The following is a 24,775-nucleotide window of genomic DNA, read 5'->3' as shown; positions in this document are numbered from 1 at the left end:
TGACGAGAGGAAAGAAAATCAAGTGTTTATTAACAGACTAGCTCTGGCTTTGGGCAACTAGTGTTCAGTCCTACTGGGGACCCTCTGAGAGACTCTGTGGAACATGCCTCAGAGTTGTTCCACCAGGGGGAAAGGAAGCTGTGGTGTATTCGTTATCTGTTTTTTTAAAAAATAAGTTTTATTAAGATATAACTGCCAGGACTTCCCTGGTGGCGCAGTGGTTAAGAATCCGCCTGCCAATGCAGGGGACACGGGTTCAAGTCCTGGGTTGGGAAGATCCCACATGCCGTGGAGCAACAAAGCCCGTGCACCACAACTACTGAGCCTGCGCTCTAGAGCCCTTGAGGCACAACTACTGAGCCTGTGTGCTACAACTACTGAAGCCCACGCGCCTAGAGCCCGTGCTCCGCAACAAGAGCAGCCATCGCAATGAGAAGTCCGCGCACCACAACAAAGAGTAACCCCTGCTCGCCACAGCTAGAGAAAGCCTGCACGCAGCAATGAAGACCCAACGCAGCCAAAAATATAAATACATAAATAAATAAATTTTAAAAAAGATATAACTGCCATACCATACAATTCACTCATTAAAAGTATACAATTCAATGGGTTTTTTGTATATTTACAGACATGTGCAACCATCACCAACCATAGTCAATTTTAGAAGATTTTCATAGCCTCAAAAAGAAATTCCACACGTTTAACTGTCACCCCTATCCACCACCACCCCACCTCAACCTAAGCAGCCACTAATCTACTTTCTGTATCTATAGATTTGCCTATTCTGGCCATTTCATATGAATAGAATCATATAGTACATGGATTTTTGTGACCGGCTTCTTTCACTTTTCAAGTTTCAGTCAAGCTATAGCATGTATCTGTACTTCTTTCCTTTTTATGGCTGAATAATATTCCATTGTATGAATATACCACATTTTGTTTCTCCATTTGTCCATTGATGGACATCTGGGTTGTTTCCACCTTTTGACTGTCATGAATAATGCTGCTATAAACATTTGTGTACAAGTTTTTGTGTAAACAAATGTTTTCATTTCTCTTGGGTATATACCTAGGAGTGGAATTGCTGAATCATATGTAACTCTATATTCAATCATTTGAGGAACCACCAAACTGTTTTCCAAAGTGGCTGTTCTGTTTTACATTCCTACCAGGAGTGTATGAGACTATTAGTTAGCTACTGCTGCATAACAAATTACTCCAGAACTTAGCAGCTTAAAAAAACAAACATTTACATAACACACTTTTTTCAAGGGTCAGGAATCCAGGAGCAGCTGAACTGGAGGTTCTGGCTCAGGGTGCTAGCTACTGTCTCTCATGAGACTGGAATTATCTGAAGGTTTGACTGGGACTGGAGGATCCCCTTCCAAGGGGGCTCGCTCGCTTGCCTGACAAGTTAGTGCTGGTTGTTGGCAGGAGTCCTTAGTTCCTCACCACATACACCTTCCCCTGGGCTGCTTCAGCATCCGCATAACATGGCAGGTGGCTTCCGCCAAGAGCAAGTGATCCAAAAGAGAGAAGGGCAGAAGCCTCAATGCTTTTATGATCTAGCCTTGGATGTCACACACCGTCATTTCTGCAATTGCATAGTTCAACCCTATTCAGTGTGGGAGGGAACTACACGGGGTGTGAATACCAGGAAGCAAGGCTCATTGGGGGCCATCTTGGAAGCTGCCTACCATGTGGGGCATTTATCCATCCATTCCCATCCCTCCATAGGAGGGTTGTTCTGGGGAGTTAAGTCCCTGGCACTTTTGGCCTAAACCAGAACACCCTGAAGACACTATCATGCTAAAGAACGCCCTCAGGCAGAGAGAGAGATTCAGGAAATTGTCACTGTGTATGAGCTGTATTTGCAGATGTTTACAGGAGATAAGGGCAGGGTGCTGACTTCACCTGTTATAGTGATCAGACCCGTCCCACGTCAGGTCTCTTGTGTCCTCCTTCCTTGCCGAAAGGCCCACCACCACCCAACACTTGCCCTCATGCTGACATCCCCCCCCTCCCCTGCCTGTGTGTTCTTATCTGTTCCTCCCTTACTTGGTCAACAGCTGTTTCAGCAGATTCCACAGACTTCTTTGACTATTTACTTGATTTTTGTTTGTTTGTTTTATGATTATACAAGCAATACACACTGCTGAAAATACAAACAACACAAAAATATATTACTTAGGAAGTAGAAGTCCCTTATAATCCCACTCTCTAGAAACGATCACTGTTGCCTGATTGATGTATGTTCTTCAACAATTTCCTGGGCATAAAAACCTACCCTAGTTTTTTTTTTTAAAAACAACAACCTAGTAATATACATGCCTGGGATCCAACCCTTCCTGCTGCTATGTTTCTTACAGGCTCCTCTTGGCAACATATCTTGCCTGGGTGCCTTTCTAGGGCAACATGTGTAGATCAGCTTGCATCTTTCACATGCATGCACAGTGCCAATTAATATGCGTGTTCCACCATTTATTGTGCCCATTCCCTATTGACAGAGATAGCAGATGTCTTTGGGGTCTCCTGTCTCCTCCCCTTGGCCTGACTCTGATTTCAGCCTCAGCTGGGGAGGGAGGGTCCCTGCTCAGGCACATGCTTTGCATCTTCCTCTTTCTGCTCCAAGACCTTCTCTGGCACACAGGAGCCCTCTGGACTCTTGTACAAACACAGTCAGGAAGTACAGGGGGAGCTAAGAGCTCTGGAGGAAGTCAATTAGAAACCAGTTGTCTGGTCCTTCAGGCAGATGACTCTGGGAGGCATGCAGGGCACTCTGCTTTCAGGAGCTAAGATAAAGAAAATTTAGGTTGTCTCCAATTTTTCATTATTACAGACAAAGTTATAACTTGTACCCTCTTACACTTATCTCAGTATTTTAGCTACTATTCTTTCCCATAAATTTTTGGAGGTAAAGTTACAGGGCCAAAGGGATAAATCTCAATATTTTGGTAGCTATTGCCAATTTGTCCTCCAGAAATGTTGCAATACTCATCCATGGTGAGGGAGCCTGTTTCCGTCTATCTGGGAGGCTGAGTGCAGTGAGGAGGGTATCCTGCACGCCTCTCAGCTAGAGGAGGGGAGAGGGCAGGGACAGCTCAGAGCTAGACTTGAGTGGGTGAGGAGGCGTCGGCAAGATTGGTTACATACTGAGGGGGGTCCACCTAGTAAGTAAATATGCTGAAAATAACAGAAGGCACATTTCTCACTGTCAGGGAGGGATAGTAAAGGATGAATGCTGTGGCGTTGGATTGGAATTAGGGGTACTGATGTCAGTTCATGTTTTTCAATGTTTATGGCTAGATATACAAATAAATATTGATGTGTGCATATATGTGTGTTATGTTTACCTACATGTATATTTATGTTTATACATGTATTCCCTAGTTGGGCTTACTGAGACGGCCTGGGGGCGGCAACACCCTAGTAGTAACGAGCACACATGGCACCCAGATCTTGGTTTCTAACCTCCAGTCTCTGCTAAAAAGAACCAGAGCTCCTTGGAAAATGGCTGATTCCAGATTGGTGCAGGGAAATACATGATGAGCCTGGAGTATCTGATTGTGCCAGAAAACACGGAAACATTTATGATGAAGACGTGTGAAAAGGATATAGCAGGCAACTTGAAGAGGTTCCCACTGGCCAAATCTGGGACAATTTAAACATGATAAATAATGATAATGGATTATTATTCATTGAAGACAATAAGAAATCTTGAGTCCACAAGGGTATAAATAGTGAGAGGAAAATTTTTTATCTTACAGTACAATGCCAACTAATCAATGAAGGAATGATAGAATTAGAAATACCATTTGGTAACCAATAATTAATTCATCTAAGAATCATAAATAAATGCTAAAATTAGTGGGTAAGAGTTTGATGAGAAATGGGATATTTACACAATCTCAAAGTACCCTCCACAAAATACAAACTAATTCCAAAAGGAAACGTACTAGCTTTCCAGAGGAGAAACCTGGCAGGTACCACCTTAATCAAGGGAATAAAATTACCATTTTCAGTGACAGGGCCAATCAAAACTGGGTGCTACCTCATAGGATGCGATGAAAAAGGCAGATCTCCCTTTCTATGATATTCCTGCCCAAAATGTATAACCTGAATGTATCGTAAGGAGACATCAGCAAGCCCTCATTGAGAGAAGTCCTACTAAATAACTGGCTTGTAATCTTAAAAAATGTCAAGGTCACGAAGTCAAGGGATGATTGAGGAACTGTTCCAGACTGGGACACCTGGCAGAACTTGAAAGGGTTTGTGGATTATCCGGCAGTAATGCCTCAATGCAGTTCCTGAGGTTGATGGCTGTGTTGCGGTGATGCAGGAGAGGGTGCCCGTTTGCAGGAAATATGTACTAAAGTATTTAGGGAGACTGAGCTTCAGGCCAACAACCTACTCTCAAAAGGTTGAGGACACAAAGTTCTTTGTACTATTTTTTTTTTTTTTTTTTTTACCCCGGCTGCACCGTGCAGCTTGCAGGATCCTAGTTCCCCGACCAGGGATCGAACCCACAACCTCAGCAGTGAAAGCGTGGAGCCCTAACCACTGGACAGCCAGGGAATTCCCTTTTTGTACTATTCTTGCAAAATTTTTCTGGAATGTATTTTGGCATTAAAAATGCCACATGTACCCCGGAGTCTGTAAGAATTATTTCATCCTCACAGCAGCTGGGGAAAGATGGTTAATGAGGCCCTGCAGCTCACACAGGCAGTCGGGGCAGCAGGGGTTTCAGCCAGGCCTGTGCTGTCCTTTTAGGTCATTCAATGAGGGATGTGGTTGGTCAAGATCAGGGCTTTGCATGGGGAGTGAGAAGTAGGGAGAAATAGAGAGGATGGCGCCCTCCCCACGGAAACAATACTAAAGCCTGTAAGTGCCCACAGGCCCATGCTGTTAGGCATGATGGGTCCCACCCCGACACAGGGACCACATAGGGGATGGGATCTGGGTCCAGGCTCCTGGCCAGAAGCTCCTGTGTGCCCCTGGTGGCCAGGAAGTGCCCATGCTGGGCCTGGGCAGAGGTTGCCCTTCCATCCCGGCCCCTGCACCAGGACCAGGAGTGGGGGACCATAGGGCAGAAGGCCCTGTACCTGGGGGCGAGGAGAGGGGAGCAGAGCAGGCTGGTGTTGTGGCTTCTGGCTCCTCACACAGGGCCTGGGGATCCTGGGTGCATGGTAGGGCTGACACAGTGGAGGGGGTGACAGTTGGGGGTGACAAAATGGCAGCGATACGGAGGGGGCCTTGGGGGCACCAGGGCATGTGACCAGCTGGAGTGCATCTCTGTGTCCAAGTTTTCCCCACCTGCCCTTGGAAGGCTTCTGACCAGGCTAGGCCTGACCCCAATGAAGGGCTTGGCCAGAGACAAGCTACCAGGATTAAGCAAGGAACTGCCTTTTAAAATAAAAAAATATATATGTATCTACATATATAATTATTATAAGAAAAACAAATGTTGACTGTTGAAAAAAATCTGTTTAACGGAAAACAAAAAGAATTACCTCCCCTCCTCTTACCCTAATCCACTCCCCAGAGATAACCACTGTCAACTTCAGAATTGAGGGCTGCTGGGTTATAATATCCGTCTCAAGGCAGCTGGGAGGAGAACTGACATTGTCTACTTGAGGACAGGCTGTTTATAAGTCCGCCATTTTTTAGTCCAAATGGACCAAAAAGGGTTTAAACTTTCAGTTCCTGGATGTGGTTCCCTCAAATAGGAGTGTGAACTGGTCCTTCCAACTTTGCATAACTGGAATCTCTTATCTTCTTTGCAGACACATGTTCTCCTGGGCATAGTTTTCCAAAAAAGTTTTGTTGACACTTGTGAGCCTGTTGGGACAAGCCACCTCACCCCCAATGCCAGGCTCCGCTGTGCCCATGTGAGCGCCAGCCCCTCTCTCTGATGCTGGTGCATTTGAAGAGGCCTTGAACCCCTGGGTGGCAGAGACTTGTGTGCTTTGTTTTGGCTGCTTGGCAGCTGCCCTGTCTGCCAGGGGCTGTGGATGCCCCTCTGGGCAGGGCATCTGCCTTCTTCCACTCCAGAAGGCCTGAAGGCTCACCTGTCCCAAACAGTGAGAGTGCTGGGGTAGGATCCAACTTCACAGCATCCGGAGCGTCACCCCGGGGCAGGGGTCCATCAAGTGTCTCAAAGAAGTAGGGACATGGTCCTGGACTGGGGTTCATGTCCGGGGGACACAGGGCCACACCACCAGCCCTTTCAGCTGCAAGGGGTCTTCAGCTACCTGATGGTCTTCAGGAAACCGTGCCTAAATTAGCCAGAGCCAGTTTTGATATTTGCAAACCAAGATCCTCATCTGGCACAGGAGCCCACCATCACCTGCGACAAGAATTTCAGCAGCAGTATTTCTGGCACGCTGCCTTCAAGCCCTCAGACTCCTGGCCTTCTTTAACTTTGGGCCAACTGTACCCACACTGATGCCTAACCCCCAGCACACACTCTCCGTGTCCCTGTGTTTTGTGCCCTTCGCCATGTCTAACGATTGCTGGTGGATACAGCCAGCACTTTTCACTTACCTTGCGATAACCCTAGAAAGACTCACGCACATGCACAAAGAGCTGTCACTTTTTCACTGCGTTTAGGTTCTTTAATTTATTTCCTGCAATTTAATGTTATTTCCTTTGTAATCCTGAGCCTCTTTTTGCTAGCACTTTGAATACTGCTTTTGTATCTATTGGCTTGAAAGCAGTCTGCCTTGGGAATGGCAATAATTGGGAAGAAAGGTAAAGTGGTAATCAGACCAGCTGGAAGTGGTCTGCTCTCTATAATCACAAAGTGCTGAGTGGAAAGATATTATTCCTGACAGGCTGACTGTTCCTTCTACCCTCACCCCTTGGTACGCCACTGCCTGTGGGAAGGTAGAATTAATAATATTCATGGAACACTTTGAAACTAAACCAGAACTGAAGTATTAAGTGGTAAAGGGGCATTATGTTTGCAACTGACTCTCATACAGTCCAGAAGAATTGCATACACACGTATACATACACACAGAAAAGGATTCAAGAAATGTAAAATTTTAACACTTGATGAATCAGTGTCAAGGGTGTATAGGAATTCTTGGTTGTATTCTTTCAACTTTTCTGAAAGTGTGAAATTGTGCCAATATAAAAAGCTGAGAGACTGGGGTAGCTCAGAACCAGCTCATGGCCCTTTGGCAGCAAGGGGCCGGATGGTCCCAAGTGGGCCTCTTCATGGGCAGGAGAGGCGGAGGTATCCGAGGTCCAGCTGCAGGGCCTGGCCTGCCCATGCTCCCCACAGCTTCGTGATCTCCCTCCCTCCCACTGGGGACAGCTCTCCCGCCCCAGCTTGCTGGGGACCTTCCCCTCCAACCTGCTGAGTGAAGCTCTCCTGTCTTCCGGCTTCCACACCAGCCCTGACTCCTGGCAGTTTTCTGGTATCTCCCAGAGAATTCTGAGCAGAGTTATGACCACCATTTCTTGAGAGTGTCAGCCCTAAGTGTTTTAACCCACGTTATCTCTCTGAATCCTCACAGCACCCTGACAGACAGGTGCTGTTCTTGCTGGTTTACAGACCAGGAAGCTGGGGTCTGGCACGCACAGTCTCTGGCAGAGTGGGGATTCTCATCCAGGCCCCGCTGTCCCCTGCCTTCCTTTACTGTCTCTCTTCTTGGCAGTAGGCCAGTTTCTGTGAGCAGAACCAGGTATGGGGGCTCGGCAGTACGGATGACCACACAAGCGGCACAGCTTACTGAGGTGCATTCCAGCCCCCCACCACCTTGTGGGACCCAGAACTTTCCTCCTCTCTCCTGGCCATGGCCTGGCTCAGAGCCAGCCGAGCAGAGCCAGGTCGAAAGGGCTCTGACCTGGGAAAGTGCCCAGGTAAGCACGGCGACTCTCCTACTCGGACGTTTGCTGTTCCCAGCTCTCCGTGTTTGCTGAGCCCGATTACTGGTGGGTCCCGGGCTGTCCCCCTGGCCCAGGCTGCAGAACTGCCCCTCCGTCCCATCCAGCGCCTCAGTGTCCCCAAGCTCACCTCACCCTCCTTGTCTCATCCCCGAGGGCAGTAAAGCAGGGTGGGGTGGGGTTTCTGGACCTCCCAGGAGTCAGCAGGGTGGGGAGGGCTATGGGACTCATCACGTGCCTCAGGCCCAGTGAGCCCTGTACACGCTCCAGGACCTGGGAGGTGAGCCCACCGGCTCCTGGAGGTCCCAGTGGCACACGCTTGGCAGATTTGCTGTCGCGTGGAGTTGGGCCCCTAGCACCCAAGTCTGGGTAGATGTCCACCAGCTAAGCTCAGGAGACCGAGGTATATACCCAGAAAACCTGGCACCCATCTAGTCCAGGCCTCAGCCTTGTGGGAGTCCCCGGATGGACATGGCCCTGGGGAAGCCACCTCAGGATGGAGAGGGAGGCAGTAGATGTCATGGGGTTCTGATGGACTTGCTGCCGTGGTGCTCTCAAGCTCCAGCCCAGGGGCTGGGACACCCAGGGCCCTCTGGACGGCGCTACAGCCATTATGGCCACGGGCCTCTCCTCTTGGGAGGCTACCCTTGTAGCCTGACATGGCCTTTGATGGCTGCTAATGCTGTGAATGACGCAGCCAGCTGTAGGAATTCCTAGCAGGCGGGAGCCATTCTCCCTCTGTAAGACAGAGATAAGGTCCTTCCCCATCCTTTCCTGGGCTCTGAGCGCCTCCAAAGGGTCCACAGTGGGTTTCAGGCCGCTCAGAGTCTGTACGAAGTGGTCACAGTGGTGTGCGTGAATGTGTTCCAGTGAGGGGGGTAGGGGTCGACAAGGCTCATCACGTGCCAAGTGCGGTCTGTGACCCCATGGTGGGCTGTCTTCCCCTCACTGCTCATCTGACGTGATGGCAGCCCCGATCTTGAAGTTTCCATCCAGCCAGGCTCACGCATCTGAGGTTGAGTCGTTAAGTCTCAGGGACACCCCAGAATCCTTTCCCCTAGGGACATGGGCACCGTGTGTCCCTGCGCTGCCTGCAACCTCTCTGTGCCTGGGGCTGTGTTTACATGTGGAGTTCCTGGGAAGGCAGCGAGGCGGACAGGGTCTAACTTCCAGTCTCCAAGGCCAGGCAGTGACTCATGGGGAGAGGGTGGGGCAGAGAGAGTCTGAGGGAAGAAGGTTTTGCCTCCAATTGTCATTAAATAGAGATAATCCCACCTGAATCCCACCCGATGTTCTTGAGTGCTGGCCCTGTGCCAGCCCTGGGCTGAATCTTTGCAGCCCGCGTCTCACAGCGTGCACGCCATGGTAAGGATGGTTACACGTTCTACAAGGCACAGAGGGGCTGAGTCTCTTCCCTCTACACAGCTCACAGCAGCCTTCCTGGGGCCTGGGGCTTTATACTTAACCCTTCCTGGTGCTTGTCACAGTGTGATTCTGGGGCCTGGGGCTCTCTGGAGGGTGTGTGTGTCAAAAATGAGGATTTCTGGATCTCGCCCAGACTAAGCAAATCAAACTTTGGGAAGAGGCCCAGGAGCCAGCATTTCAGCCTGTGAGATCCACGCTTCTAAGCTCCCTAGCAAGTTCCTGATGAAATAACTTCAGCTAAGGAGCCGGTTGGAGGAGGCGGGCCAAGCAGGGAAGGTGCTCCCTGCTGGGGTGAACAAGTGCACAGTTTGGGGGAGCAGGAGGAGGCCTCTTCCCTCTCTACAGTTTCCTCCCTCCTGTGGACACCCTGTGGTAGGGAGAGAGGAGCAGGGGGACCATTTGAATGGCTGTGAGGTATTGGGGGTATTTGGGGTGGGAGAACATAGTGACGGGGGACCAGGAAGGCAAGTGGGGTGGGGAGGTCCGAAACCAGGCTAGACTTTGGTGTTCTTTTTCAGAAGGGAGTGGGGGGTCCTACAGAAGGTTTTCAAGAAGAGGAGTGCCATCGTTGGGGGTTCAGGAAGATGACTGGGCTGTGGGAGCCCAGACCAGAGGGAGAATGGAGGTTCCAGCAGCAGTCCTGTGGGGGGATGAGGACTGGACTCGGGCTGGAGGACCTGAAGTGAGAGAGCGTTAAGGGAGAGGGAGTGGAGACTGCTGTCCTGGGACTGAGATAGAGGGGGAGGAATCCCATGTGAAGCCTAGGAGGGGGGATGAGACCTTTTGGGGCTTGTTGACTTGGAGGGGCTGGTGGGACGTCCTTGGAGGTGCATTTGAAACGTGGGGCAGGAGGAGGTGGGATCTGGAGAGACACCGTAATAAGAGATTAAGCTAAGAGTAAGCACCCTGGAGCGCAGGGACAGGGTGTGAGACCCAGATCATTCGAACTTCATCTCCCTGAGGTTCAGTTTTCTCATCTGTAAAATGGGTTGTAGTGAGGGCTCCATGAGGTAAGGGTGTTCCTGGAAGCGCCCCATCAGACACTTGGAAACACAATCACTACGGTTTGGGTGGCTGTGGGGGCCCCAGACGAGCCTGTCTGGGTTCAGCGGCCGGGTGGGATGCAGGGGCACCACTGCCCCCTGTTGGCGGTCTTGGCCAGAGCGTCCCCGGCCTCTGACAGGCGGGGCGACCCGGCGGGCTGCTAGTGCGCCGGCCGCCCTCAGTCTGCCCGTCGGCTTGCTCTCGCGCCGCGTCTGTCCGTCGATCGATCCGCGGACGCCCGCCCCACGCTCGGCGGGTGGGCTCCCGGCCCCTGGATCTCGCGGGGCGCAGACTGCATGGTAGGTGAACGGGATGCCGGCGTGGGCACGGGCGCGGCGGGAAGAGCGCTCGGGCAGGGTCTCCCCAGGGCTGTAGGGATCGGAGGGGCCCGTCGGGACGCCCCCCTCCCCGGGGACTCGCAGCCTCCTGGGGTATTTCTGTCTTTCTGTCGGCCACGCACGCCGCGGGGCTGGGGGCTCCGGTGCAGCGACCTTTCTCGGGGGCGTAGGGAACCTCTCTCGAACCTGGGTTGGCGCTTGCGCATTCCCAGCTCATCTCCTCGGTCCCCGCTCGGCTCCCGCAACAGCCGGGGTAGGGAGTGAGGGTGCGGCGGGCGCGGGCGGAACGTTTGAGTGGATGAAGATGCCCCTCGATTCCAAAATGCGGGGATTAGGTGTAAGAGAGGCAGGGAGGCTGGGGTAGGCTTCTGGGTGGAGGCTTCGGTGAGGAGAAAGATACTCGGGATTAAGAATACTTGGGATCTAGGAGAGAGACCGACCTGAAAAAGAAAGTCGAGTGGTAGGTGCGGAGGTACGTGGGCCACGGGAGCCCCAAACCCCCATCTGAGGACAGGAAATGGAGCTGAAAAGAGAATCCAGGGAGAGGATCCAGGAACCGAGCCTGAAAATCCGCGGTTGCTCAGAAGGGAGGGGAGGTGGTGGTGGTGAGCTTGGGGAATAGGCTCAGAAGGGCAGCTCCCGATCTTTCGCGCCAAGACACATGCCCAGTGGAATCCCGTTCAACCCCTGCCCCATGTCCCTTAGACTGTCCTTCCCTTGCCAGGTGGGAAGTAAGGATCATGTCACTATGCATTGAAGTTGAGCACCTGAAATGTGTCAGGCACACTCCTGAGAACTTTATTCTTTCATTTAATCTTCCCAGAAACTATGAGGTAGGCTCTACTTACCCATTTTACAGGTGAGGAGACTGAGGCACAGTGAGGGCATGTCACAGAAGAGGATAGCAGAGCTAGCATTTGACCCCAGGCCAGTCTGTTTAGTTCCATGGCCTGCGTCCTTAACTACTATATCTGGTGGACTGGCAAAGAGATGGGAGCTGGAGAAAGGAGAGGGAACCCCAGAGCTGGCAGTGTCAAGGGTGTCAAATAGTCCTACTTCAAACAATTCAGGTGATAGAAAACAGAAACAAGAACAAACTTTTGGATCAGCATTATAGTTTTTGGCCCTTTCACTGCCTTGCTTGATCCCCACAGTGACTCAGTCCTCACAGTGAGGTGATGTAATCAGGCCCTTCTGTGTGTCAGGCAGGCCCTGTGTTAATACCTTTCATGTCTTAAATTCCTGGATCCTTGTAATATGGGAACAGCCACAGAGAGGTTACCATGCAAATAGTCCCACAGCTCGAAATTGGGGAGGCTGGATTTGAATCCAGGCAGCTGTTTCCAGAGACCTTGCTCTTAAAGACCATGTGATACTGTGCATTGTGCTCATTTTACAGATGCCCAAACTGAGTGTCTCTCCCAAAGTCCATGACTTGAAAGGGGAGAGACCCAAAGGGTGACTGCTGATGGCATAGCCCATGCTTGAGAGTCTCCATCTCCGTTCAAAGGTTTCAGTAGATCGTTAAATTTAAAATCGAAGTCCCACTTTTTATCATTTTAAAGATATACTTGTTTTTGGGGCTTCCCTGGTGGTGCAGTGGTTGGGAATCTGCCTGCCAATGCAGGGGACACGGGTTCGAGCCCTGGTCTGGGAAGATCCCACATGCCGCGGAGCAACTAAGCCCGTGAGCCACAACTACTGAGCCTGCGCATCTGGAGCCTGTGCTCCGCAACGGGAGAGGCCGCGACAGTGAGAGGCCCGCACACTGGGATGAAGAGTGGCCCCCACTCGCCGCAACTGGAGAAAGCCCTCGCACAGAAACGAAGACCCAACACAGCCAAAAATAAATAAATAAATAAATAAATAAATAAATAAATTTATTTAAAAAAAAAAGATATACTTGTTTTTGTTTTTTTTGGCCACACCACGCGGCATGCGGGATCTTATTTCCCCAACCAGGGATTGAACCCGTGCCCCCTGCAGTGGAAGCACACGGTCTTAACCACTGCACTGCCAGGGAAGTCCCTAAGATGTACATTTTTAAGATGAAATTGTGATGCATCTATCTTACAATGGATGGCGGAGTTTTTCCTGCTCAGCGGCACATGATATATCGGCCTTCTTGGTGTCGATGGCATCTTTGGTTTGACGAATAACAACAGAACCAGATTCCCTGAGTGACTTTTCTGGGTGTCTCTCTCTCTTCTGTTCCACAGGCTCCTCTCTGCCTCAATTGCTCCACCCTCCCTGGAGACAGGTCCCTGGGTGCAAGGAGCCCGGTGCCCTGCAATGGCAGCAGGGCCCTGGGGCCCTTTGACCCACAGGACTTGAACCTGACTGATGAGGAGCTCAGGCTCAAGTACCTGGGGCCCCAGCAGACGGAGCTGTTCGTGCCCATCTGTGTCACGTACCTGTTGATCTTCGTGGTGGGCGCCGTGGGCAACGCGCTGACCTGCGCGGTCATCCTGCGCCACAGGGCCATGCGCACGCCCACCAACTACTACCTCTTCAGCCTGGCCGTGTCGGACCTGCTGGTGCTGCTCCTGGGTCTGCCCCTGGAGCTCTACGAGATGTGGCGCAACTACCCTTTCCTGCTGGGCGCCGGTGGCTGCTACTTCCGCACGCTGCTCTTCGAGACTGTCTGCCTGGCCTCGGTGCTCAACGTCACCGCCCTGAGCATAGAGCGCTACGTGGCCGTGGTGCACCCGCTGCAGGCCAGGTCCGTAGTGACGCATGCCCACGTGCGCCGCGTGCTTGGGGCCATCTGGGGCCTCGCCCTGCTCTGCTCTTTGCCCAACACCAGCCTGCACGGCATTCGGCAGCTGGACGTGCCCTGCCGGGGCACGGTGCCCAACTCGGCCGTGTGCACCCTGGTCCGCCGGAGAGCCCTCTACAACCTGGTCGTGCAGGCCACCGCGCTGCTCTTCTTCTGCCTGCCCATGGCCACCATCAGCGTGCTCTACCTGCTCATCGGGCTGCGGCTGCGGCGTGACAGGCTGCTGATTCTCAGGCAGGAGGCCAAGGGCAGGGCCAGGACTAGCGACGGCCGCAGGCTCCAGCCGCTGCAGGATAGGAGTCGGACACAGGTGACCAAGATGTTGTGTAAGTGTTGCTGCTGGGAAGAGGGGCGGAGCCAGGCACTGGGTATGGGGCTGGGGCTTCCAGGGGCCTGGGGGAAGGGGCCGGGTGTTTCGGTTTAGGATGGAGGCTGAGTGTGAGGTGTGGAGTAACCCCCCCACCCCTCACTCCCCCGTGTGTGTGCGCATGCACTGCATGTGTGTATACTCTTCTAGATTACCCTTGAGAAAGTGACACCAAAGGTAAATGCTAATGGTTCATGGCAGGATCAGCTACATAATTTGTGGGGCCCAATGCAAAATGAAAATTCAGGGTCCCCTGTTAAAAAAATCATTAAGAATGTCAAGACAGCAATAGTAGAGCAGCTGTTTTTTTTTAAAATAATTAATTAATTAATTATATTTATTTTTGGCTGCGTTGGGTCTTCGTTGCTGCACGCGGGCTTTCTCTAGTTGCGGCGAGCGGGGGCTACTCCTCGTTGTGGTGCGCGGGCTTCTCATTGCGGTGGCTTCTCTTGTTGCGGAGCATGGCCTCTAGGCGCATGGGCTTCAGTAAGCTGCAGCACACGGGCTCAGTAGTTGTGGTTCTCGGGCTCTAGAGTGCAGGCTCAGAAGTTGTGGCGCACGGGCTTAGGTGCTCCACGGCATGTGGGATCTTCCCAGACCAGGGCTTGAACCCATGTCCCCTGCATTGGCAGGCTGATTCTTAACCACTGTGCCACCAGGGAAATCCCAGAGCTGCTGTCTTGAAGGTTCGAAGGTCAGGGCTCTGTGCAAATGCACAGGTGGCACCCATGAAGCCAGCCCTTGCTCATGGAGCCAACCACAGACAGGGCAGAGGCCTGCGGCTGGGCTCCAGGATGACAGAGCTGTTCATGGGCTCTGGACCCTCCAGGTCTCTCATCTTTGCTCCTAAATATGTTGGTTCTGTCCTTCCCTAAGTAGCGTGGGAGGCAGGACCATGGGCACAGAGTTCCCCTTTCCTGAGGAACTAACTGTCCTCTTCCCTTAGTGGCTATGGAAAATCCCAGGGAAGGATTCTGATTGGTGGGCTTGGGTCATGGCCTGCCACCGGGCCAGAGTGGCAGGATGCTGAGGTGAGCAGCCCCCACAGACCCACATGGTGGGATCCGGGGGGAGCAAAGCTCCCAAAAGAAGGGGAGCAGGGTGCTGGAAAGGCAAGATGGTGAATTTCCTGCACACCATGTCTGCAGTTCCCTGGGGACCAGAGGAGGGATCATGATCTAAAAGAGGTCGTTGGAGGCATGTTTGTGAAGGTCTGTGTGCAGAGCACAGGAGAATCAGGGCAGAAGTGTGGATTGGGGCCGGCCAGGGCACGCCCAGCTGGCTTGAGGCTCTGGATCTTACTGTGGCCTAGGCCTGGTGCTTTTTCAAAAACAGTGGCCCTGGGGAAACCAGGCAAACTGACGCTAAGCCAGTCATTGATTCCCTCCCCATCCTGCCCGGTCCCACAGAGCCTGAATCAGGTAGATGGGGTGAGCCAGGGCAGGACAGGGCTGGTGAGACCCTGGTCAAAGCCATGGGATTATGGCCAGCTAACTGGGGACTGCCCCATTCCCAGAGAGAGACTCACTCCTCTCACCCCCCAGAACAGTGTCCCAGAGCCCATGGTCACTTGTACAGCCCCCTAAGATGGGACTGACCTGGAGCCTTGTGCTTGCCTCCTGCACTACAGACCACCTGCCCCTGTCTGCCTCTGCTGCCTCCTACTGCCCTGCCTAGCCGGGCCGAGTCTGCTCATCTGGGATGGCTCTCGCCCTGGGAAAGTGGGGTGTTTCCTTAAGGCTGCCTCGCTGGCTGGCCCGGGGCTCTGGCTTTCTTCTCTCCCTCCTTCTCCTGTCTTCTCTTTCTGAGGGCCTACTGTGCACCAGGCTGTGTGCTGGGGATGTAAGCAACGTTCTGATTGAAATCCGGGATTATGAGGAAAACCACGCTGGAATGTAAGGGGGAAGACACTGCAGGGGAAGGATTGTGAGCTGGAGACGCAAACATGAGAAACAAGAAACAAAAATCAATGCAGACCTGATAGCAAAGACCCAGGAAGGGTAGGGTGAAAACCAGGGCTGGAGGGAAGCTCCGGAGAAAGAGTGAAGGATTGGCTGGCCTGTCCTGCCTTTTACTGGGGCTTGGGGTGGGGCTGTCGAGGAAAGGGGAGGTAATGCAGGGCAGGATATTCAGGGGCGCCCAGGAGAGCTGGGGGCTGGGGGCTGGGAAGGCTTCTAGGGCCAAGACAGCCAAGTGCGTGGGGGTTGTGTTTGTCTCGCTCTCCCTGTTACTCCCTGGCTACTGCTGTCTGACCACAGGCCGCATCCTCCTGCTTCTCTCTGCTTATGCATAAGCAGGCATGGCCCCCGAGTGGCACCCAGAGTGGGCCTTAGCCGCACTGGGTCACGCTGGGGCTCAGCATCCACAGCTGTCACTTAGTTCCAGTTCCACGGTGAGAGAATCGGACCAGGCCAGCTTGGCCCGGGTGTTCACACCTGGTCCAGGGCGCACGCCCACTGCCCAGTCGGTGACAGGGGCGAGAGCAGCCTCTCCTATAGGGGTGCGGCCAGGGCAGGCAAACTTCCAGAAACCTCCAGATGGACAGTGGGTGTGGGTGGCCGGTGGGAGACGAGAGGAGAGAACAGGCTCCCTTTCTGCCCACAGTTGTCCTGGTCGTGGTGTTTGGGATCTGCTGGGCCCCGTTCCACATCGACCGCCTCATGTGGAGCCTCGTGTCCCGCTGGACCGAGGGCCTGCACCTGGCCTTCCAGTACGTGCACGTCGTCTCCGGCGTCTTCTTCTACTTTAGCTCGGCCGCCAACCCTATGCTCTACAGCCTCATGTCCAGCCGCTTCCGGGACACCTTCCGGGAGGCCCTGTGCCTGGGGACCCGGTGTCGCCGCCACGGACCCCGCCGCAGCTCCCACAGCCTCAGCAGGGTGACCACGGGCAGCACCCTGTGTGACATGGGCTCCCCCGGCAGCAGGGCCCAGCCCCTGGCTGAGAACGGTGGCCCAGAGGGGCGGCAAGAGACGGACCTCTCCTGAGAGGAGCCTCAGGCAGCTTCACCCTGAGGGCCCAGAGGGCCACGCCAGCTTTGGGGGCCACACCTGCCTCCTCTGCAGCGTGTCTTCGCGGCCTGTCCCCCTTCGTGCCCCGTCCCCACTTCAGCCTAGAAACCCTGACCAGCACCTCAGTGATTCCTGCCCCACCCATGGATCTGAAGGACTGTAAGGTTGCTGTCTGTCCTCCAGACTCTCAGGTCCCCAGTTACAGCCCTTCCCCTGGAAGGGGAACATCGTGGTCGGATAACCGCGCACGGCAAGACTCCATCTGGGGACCCCCCACCCCCAGCCCGTTTCTGAAGTGTTTCCGTGGCGCCCTACCTTTCCTTCCCATTTCTTGAAGAGCTTCTGCAAGTCCTGGCCCATTCTGTCCCTCTCTAGCTCTTGGCCTGCACCTGGGATTCTGACCCGACCCCCCTCCCTGGCCCCCCCCCGTCGGCTTGTTTTGCTCTGGGAGCTCCACCTGGTGGAGCCACTAGGCGGCAGGTGTGTCAGGGATCCAGGAGACCTGGCTCCGGTCTCAGCTGAGCCACCACCACCTTGTCCCTGCATCAGGCAAACTGCCTCGCCTTACAAGCCTCAGGCCCTGTTTGCAAAATGAAAGGGGCCGTGACATTCTGGAGTGTCGCGCTTTGGCACTTCAGCTGTGGTTTTCTGTGTGCGTGCCTAAGTCCCTGCTTTCAACAAAACAGATACCTCAGATTAGCAAGGCGGAAATTACTCTTTACATCCTCACTAACCCCAACCCTTACTCCCTCCCTGACCTCTACGAGCCCCCCACCCCACCCCCTCGAGAGCCACTCAGGGAACATTCTTTGCTTGTCCTAGAGCAAGTGAGGCTTGGCACCGACCGAGGGTCTGTGTGTGAGCAGAGGCCCCTGCCTGCCTCTGTCTTCACCTCCTCCCAGGCTGGCTTGGGGGCCTGAGATGAGCAGCGCATTGGGCCTGACTGGCCAGAGAATCTCTGGGGGCAAGAGACATGGGCCAACCAAGGGCAACGAGTGACTCCGTGAGAACTGCTTGGGGCTCAGTGAGGTGAGAAGAGAGACACGTGAGTCCTGAAACGAAGCTCCATCCCGAATCCCTGTGGGTAACTGGGTGCTCAGTCAGGACCCAGTTAATGGCCAGAACTTGTCCTGCTGCAGTCCCTGACCTGTCCTCCTCCTAAGAGGGGACTGCAGCAGAAGGAGCCCTGGCCTCCCTTGCGGGGAGCTGCAGGGCGCCCAGGGAGCTACAGGTTCTCCCTGCAGACTCTCCACAGCTCAGGCCCCAGGTCCCCTGACTGCAAAGTGGAGAAGATTGTACAAAAATGTCCTGGAGTTTTTGAAATTCAGTTGTAAAAATAATAAATACTCATTTTAGAAAAATTGGAAAGTACAAATGAGCAAAAATGAAAACAATTTAAAATGATTAAAAACCACCCTTGCTAGGGGATGGGGGGAGGGGGAAATAGAAAGTTGTTTAATGGGTACAGAGTTTCAGTTTTTAAGATGAAAAAGTTCTGGAGATTGGTGGCAAAACAATGTGAATATGCTTGAACAATATCGAATTGTACACTTAAATGGTTAAGATTTAAATTTTATATGTATTTTACTACAGTTTTTTTTAAAGAAAGGATTAAGTCTAAAGGAAAAGAAAAAATTAAAAAGCCACCCATAGCTTTACTTTCCAGGGGTAACCACCACATATAAGACAGGATGGGGGGATTTGAGAAAGGAGCTTGTGAAAAGAGGCTGTGCAGAGCTATGAGTGCCCAATGTCACCTCTGAAATGAGCTCCCAGGTGGCCTTGGGGTGTCGTCGGGGGAAGCAGCTGAGGCCAGACTTCAGGCTGGAACCTGCCGTTGTTCCCAAACTGGACTCCCTGGGGCCTCTCTTAAGTGACAGAGGTGACATGCTCCTGAGGCTCTGGTCAGTATTTATGAAGGGACTACTATGGGCAGAGAGGCACTGGGCAGGTTGGGGAAGGCGGGGCATGTGAGTTATCGGAAGGCCTGGGCTCTGTAAATTTGATGTCTCTCAGGTGTCTCCACGGCATGTCAGTGGCTAGGTCCCACTTGTCAGGAGTCACTGGTTACCATGGAAAGTGGAAGCAGCAGCTCTGGGCTCAGCCCTGGAGAAAAAAGGGTGGAGGTGGAAAGGCCAGCCAGCAAGATCCCACTCTCTCCTGGAAGCAGCATCCCCTGCCGCTTGCTCTTCTGCACTGGTCAGGGGGACAGCAGCATTCCCGAGTGCCCCGTGCTACTCCCAGGACAGGAGTCCTGGCTCATCTGGGGCTCGAGTCACCTCCCGTCCTGGCTCTGGCTGCAGTCACACAGATCCCTCCTCCTCCCATGTTCGAGAATTTGGGCCCGCTCTACTTCCCGTCTGCTCCACTCCTGCCATTATCCTGGGTGATGCTGAAGTCCCCGTGGATGGCCCACTGCTGCCCTGGTATCAGCTCCTGATCTTTCCTGCAGTTCTGGAGACTCTCCTCCACCCTGGCCTTTTGGCCCCTTGGTAACATCCTGACTCCCAGGACCTCGGGCGTTTTTCCATTTCTGGAAGTGTGAGCTCTTGACCATGATTGCCTCTTTCCTGCTCTGCTGCTCTATAAATGATACATTTATTCTTTAACCTCATCTAACCTTCCCAGTTCTCGACCACTCTGCTTTCTCCCCATCCATCAGCTTCCTCTCATGTACACTTCCTTTCTGATGGGTCCTAGATCCCATGGTCTATCACACACAACCCTCTCTGCCAGTATTTCTGAGGGCCAAGGTGAACATACTGGGATCACCCTTTCCTTCTCAGAAAAAAGGTTTTCTTTGGGAACTCGCCAAGACGAGTCTCATCAACAAAGCTGCGTTTGCCCACCCTTCCTTCTGTGAAGTACCTGCTCAGGAAATATAAAGTGTGCAACACTTCACATCTATTCTTACATAGTCAGATGGCGTCTCCAAATCAATCCCGACACCTGGGAGCCCATCTCATTTTGTACACTTCTTGGTGTCTCCCTCTTCCCCATCCTTGTCTTCTAGTGGATCCACCAAGTCTTCTTTGTTCCATGTCTTCCCTGTAGAGAGGAGTTGCCTTTTTGGAGGGCTTCCTAGTATTTGCACTCCCTTCCCATTGAGGGGAATCCCTGTGTGTGTGACTCTTGTTGTGAGACCAAGCCCAGGCTCCTACTACAGAAGCTGAAAGGGTTCTGGACCCTGCATCACTGACATCACTGTGTGACCCAGGACTGGCACTCAGGCAGCTGGATGATCTGACCTGGGACTTCCACTGGGAGTGATACTAAGACCCATGACAACAGGGGCCGACACGTCCAGGGCAGCAGTGCTAACGGCAGCATCCCACCCAGGCTGCTCCCGGGGCTCCTGCTGCCCAGCCTGCCTTGGCTTCTGCCCATTTTCTCTGCCGGTTTTTCAACCTTCTTGTTGTTCTGAGCTACTAAGAGCCTTTCAATAAATTCCTTTTTTGCTTAAGTTGGCCAGAGTTGTTTGCTGCTGTTTGCAACCAAGAACCTTAACAGATCCATCTACCACTGCTGTGAAGGTTACACATTCTGTCTGTTCTACTAGTGGTTGTCTTTACATATTTCTAAGATGAGCAGATATTATCACTGTTTTGAAACCCCAAACTACAGTCTGTAATACTTAATCATTCTCCTCTCTCACTCTGTTTTTAAAACTTTTTTTAAGAGGCAAGAACGATGAGGACAGACTTAAGGAATTTGATCCTAGAAACACATTTACATTTTTCTAACAGTCTAATCCTCTTCAGCACAAGAACTTTAGTATGTTTCTTCTGACAAAGCAGTAGGGTATAAAGGTGGTGAGCAGGGACTCTAGTCAGGCTGCCTGGGTTCAAATCCTGACTCAAAAGTCAGACTGGCCTTAGGCCAAAGTCAGACTGGACTGAAAGGTACTGACATTTCTAAACAAAGGATGAGCAACCTGCCTGCGCACAAATAAGAGACTCAGAGGCCAACACTGACCGCTGCATCCTTTCAAACAGTGTCCAGGTTCCTACGAGGTTTAGTTTGAGGATGGTAGTTACTAAGGTAAATGTCCCTTTGTGTGGCCTCTTTAAAGGCAACACCCCAACTTCACCTTCTTTCAAGCTTCTGCACAAGGCAGGGCAGGACAACTGGGGGGCTGTTTAGGAATAGAGGCCACGGCCCAGGTGAGGGACAGTGGGGATTCAGGGAAGGCCGTACCTGGCTGGGTAAGAGTGCCCTGGCTCAGGAGAGGTGGCCACAGGCTAGGGCTAGGCTGGAGGGCCTGGAAGCTGCTGCCACATTCTCTGGAACATCTACAAGAGTACCTGGGGTCTTTTAATCTAATATTCAAGTACCTTCATCAGCTCTAAGCAGTGTGGGCATCATTCATTCAGCTAACACGTATTGAGTACCACGTGCCAGGGACTGTACAAGGCTGGGAGCGGGGGCATACAAGTGTTCTGACAGCTGGAAGTCTGGGGGCACAGAAGAGAGGCAGCTGCCCCAGTGGAGGGAAGGTTTCCAGGAGGAGGCGATGCTGCTCAGAGTCCTGGGAGAAGGGGTTGGACTGGCCCCTGAGCTTTGGCCAGGGAAGGGTTGAGCAGCTATAATGACAGTTCCACCAAAACTGAATCCAGGGGAGGAGGGGGAGACCCTAAAGGAAACAGGGGCCGTCAGGAGGAGGAATGGACACTGGACAGGCAAAAACAATAGCAAAGCAGACTGCGGTCCAAGTTCTTTGCTCTCATTCTCTGGACTTCCCTGGTTGCTCTTCCTGGAATTTGGACTTGGAACCTTCCCTCCAGTCTTTTTCCTTGTCTGTCTGGCCTTCATGCATAGGCAGGATTTCTTTCCATTTTAGTAAATTTGAAAAAAAAAAATGAAGTACACAAATAATTACTTTTATTCCCAACACCTAAATTAACCACTATTAACATTCTGGCAATTTGATCCCTGTTATTTCCCACACATATACCCTCCCCTCATTAATGAATAATAGATTGTTTTCAATCATTTGCTTTATGAGAGAACCGCCTTGAACCGTCCGGTACAATGTCCATGGTTACGATGGATGGATGAAGCTGACAATACCCAAACTGAGAGATCAATTTTACCATCACTAAAAGTGGTGACTTAACCAGACATTAAGTGCCTTCTAGAAGGATGTAACAAGTACACAAAACCAACCATAAGTCCTGCAAAAAAAAAAAATTGAAGCTGAATGTAAGGAAGCCTCCAGATCTAAGTGGCAGTTTACAAGATCACTGCGGATGGAGCATGTTCAAGACACCTCAACGGGGAAAGCCAAATCTAGTATAAGGACAAATTCTGTAAGACAACGGCTTGGTTTCTTCAACAGATAAATGGTATTTAAAAGGGGGTTTCTATTACAGAGTAAAAAAGATTTAAAAGATGTATCAACCAAATGTAATGCATGGAAATGTCTGAATCCTAATTCAAACATGCCAACAGCAAAAAGGCATTTTTGAGACAGAAGACTCAACACAGACTAGATATTAGATGATATTAATCCTGATAGCCTGTATCAGTACTTAATAAAGTGTTTACTGGCGAAATAATAGGATGCCTGGGAGTCACATTAAAATACTCAAGCCAAAAAAAAAACAGGGAGAGAGGGAGAGGAAAAAAAAGTGGGGCAAGGAATAGCTGAAAAAAGAACTGCAAAAATATTGAAGTGATTGAGGTGGTAGGTAAAAAGGGATTCATTATATTCTAATTCATAACGTATGTTTGAAAATGTCCATAATAAATTTTAAGTTTGCAATAAAGATTCACATATTTGTATCTTCATCAGCGTGATCCCTTATCTCTAGGTGAGAAAAGTGGAATTCCTAAATTTAAGGAAGGAGAATTTTTACCTCAACAGGAAGTCGCCAAATTTCTCTCCAGGTGTTTGTAATGAGGGGGTTCAGGATATGCTACCCCAAAATACAGCACCTTGGCATACTGAATATTTTAAGCCAAATGCATTGGTAATACAGCATGTGCAGAGAGGACTCTCTGACCTTCCCCTGAAGCAGGTCATAAGACCCTCACGTGAGAGGTGCTCTCCCTCTACCCAGAGGAAAGCATTCTTTTCTCCAAGACTGAGGACACCAAGACCACACTTACCTCATACTCCTTTCCAGCCTATCACATTTTGTGACACCCTCTACTCTTCATCAAATCTAGCAAAACACTCAGGTTTAACCCATTCTTCAGGTCTTCATTTCCTTATGAAGGCTCCTGTGTCACATCAAACAGTATGCTTTTCGCTTGTTAATCTGCCTTTTGTTACAGGGCCCCAGCTAACAATTTAGACAGGTAGAGGAAAAAGATATTTTTCCACCTCTACGGTAACAATTTGCCTTCTCACCAGTTTCCCCACGATCCCCAAACACTTGTTTGATGTTTTAATTTCTGTTAATCTGATGATACAAAATAGTATTGTATTATTGTTTTAAATGATATTTTCCCTGGTGGTTGTATAGCTGAGCATCTCTTATCTTTTCGTGCCACCTAAATTTCTTCTGAAAACTACTTTTCATATCCTTTGCCCATATTTGTTTGCCTTTTTTTTTTTTAACTTTTGGCCACACCCCATGGCATGTGGGATCTTACTTCCCCAACCAGGGATGGAATCAGCACCGCCCCCCCCCCCCCCCCCAGCACTGGAAGCACAGCATCTTAACCACTGGACCACCAGGTAAGTCCCTGTTTGCCTTTTTCTTATTGTAGTTTTTCATATTCTGATACTAACTTTTTATTATATATGTTACAAATATTTCTTCCCAATTTGTTCCTTATATTTTAAATTTGTTTATAAAGACTCTTGCATCCAAAGGTTTTAAATTGTAACATGGCCAAATCTGTCATAATTTTTTTGCTCTGTCATAATCCTGCTCTGTGTCTTAAGAGTGACATTCATATCCCAAGTTCTTATTACAGATTTTAATAAGAATGCTTCTTAATTTTTGCCATCAAATGTTTATTCTACATTTTCAGATAAGGTTTATCTAAAAGATAGGTATTTTTCTTCCTTTAGTCTCTTAGTTTGACATTATTAACTTACCTTGCGACATCTTGCATTCCAGAGATAAATCCTATTGGTCAATATTCTTTTACTATATTCAGTCAAGTACCAAATCTAAAATATGTAGGCAAATCGTTCTTCTTACTCTTCTTCCTTCCCAATTTGGGACTTTCTGAAGCTAGGACAAAAGCAGGGCCCCTTACTCAGGGCCACCCTTCCCCACCCCCCCAAAAACACACACATGACCCAAAGTGCTCATTTTCAAATCCCAAGGTGGGTATTATTCCTAGAATTTTGATCCTACTACTGGGCCTAATGGTGCTAATGGTCGTTGAGAGAGCACATATTAAAGATGGCTTAATTCAAAGAAACTAAGAGACCATATTAAGTCATTGAGGATGCAAATCAATGGCCTCGGACGAGTACCTTAACCTCACTCTGTGAGCCTGTGAAACCAGTAACCGATTCTAAGTCACAGATTTGTTTTGAAAAGTCCATGATAAAATGTATGAAAAGCAACCAGTATAAGACCTGGCACAAAACAGATATTAATGTTTTAGCTGTGACCATTACTACTATCACTAACTGCTTTGAAGGCAGCTTCAGAGGCGGGTTGGCAGCGAGGGAAGGTTCCCCGGGGTCAAGAGGCCGACTGCCGGGTTCTGGTCTCCGCTCCACCTCGCGCTGTAAGGTCTGTGCCTCCTTCTAGGCTGAAAATGTCGAGAGTACTATCACACACCCCAATGAAGGGGTGGCTGCCTAACCGGATTAATGGATGTGAAAGCCTGGAACCGACCCTGGTTTACCAGCCCGCAATGAGTGGCTGTTTTTATGACCCCTGTTTACTTCCTACAAGTCCACTAGTAGGTAAGCGCCGAGGTGTGTGACCACCCGCCAGGTCCCCGC

General features: G+C 51.1%; 1 protein-coding gene across 1 annotated transcript; it reads left to right on the top strand.

The window, feature by feature from the left end:
- Positions 1-7,802: 7,802 nt before the first annotated feature.
- NMUR1 (neuromedin U receptor 1) lies at positions 7,803-16,891 on the top strand. Its single transcript, XM_061191338.1, is given in 6 exon segments — positions 7,803-7,869; positions 10,502-10,571; positions 10,573-10,659; positions 10,827-10,953; positions 12,920-13,805; positions 16,451-16,891. Coding segments are annotated over 6 exon segments (1,620 nt in total). The 3' UTR covers positions 16,834-16,891.
- The last annotated feature ends 7,884 nt before the right edge of the window (positions 16,892-24,775 follow it).

Source organism: Eubalaena glacialis, chromosome 1 (genome assembly GCF_028564815.1).
Source record: "Eubalaena glacialis isolate mEubGla1 chromosome 1, mEubGla1.1.hap2.+ XY, whole genome shotgun sequence".
Lineage (NCBI taxonomy): Eukaryota > Metazoa > Chordata > Mammalia > Artiodactyla > Balaenidae > Eubalaena > Eubalaena glacialis.
This window is presented reverse-complemented; position numbering and strand designations above follow the sequence as displayed.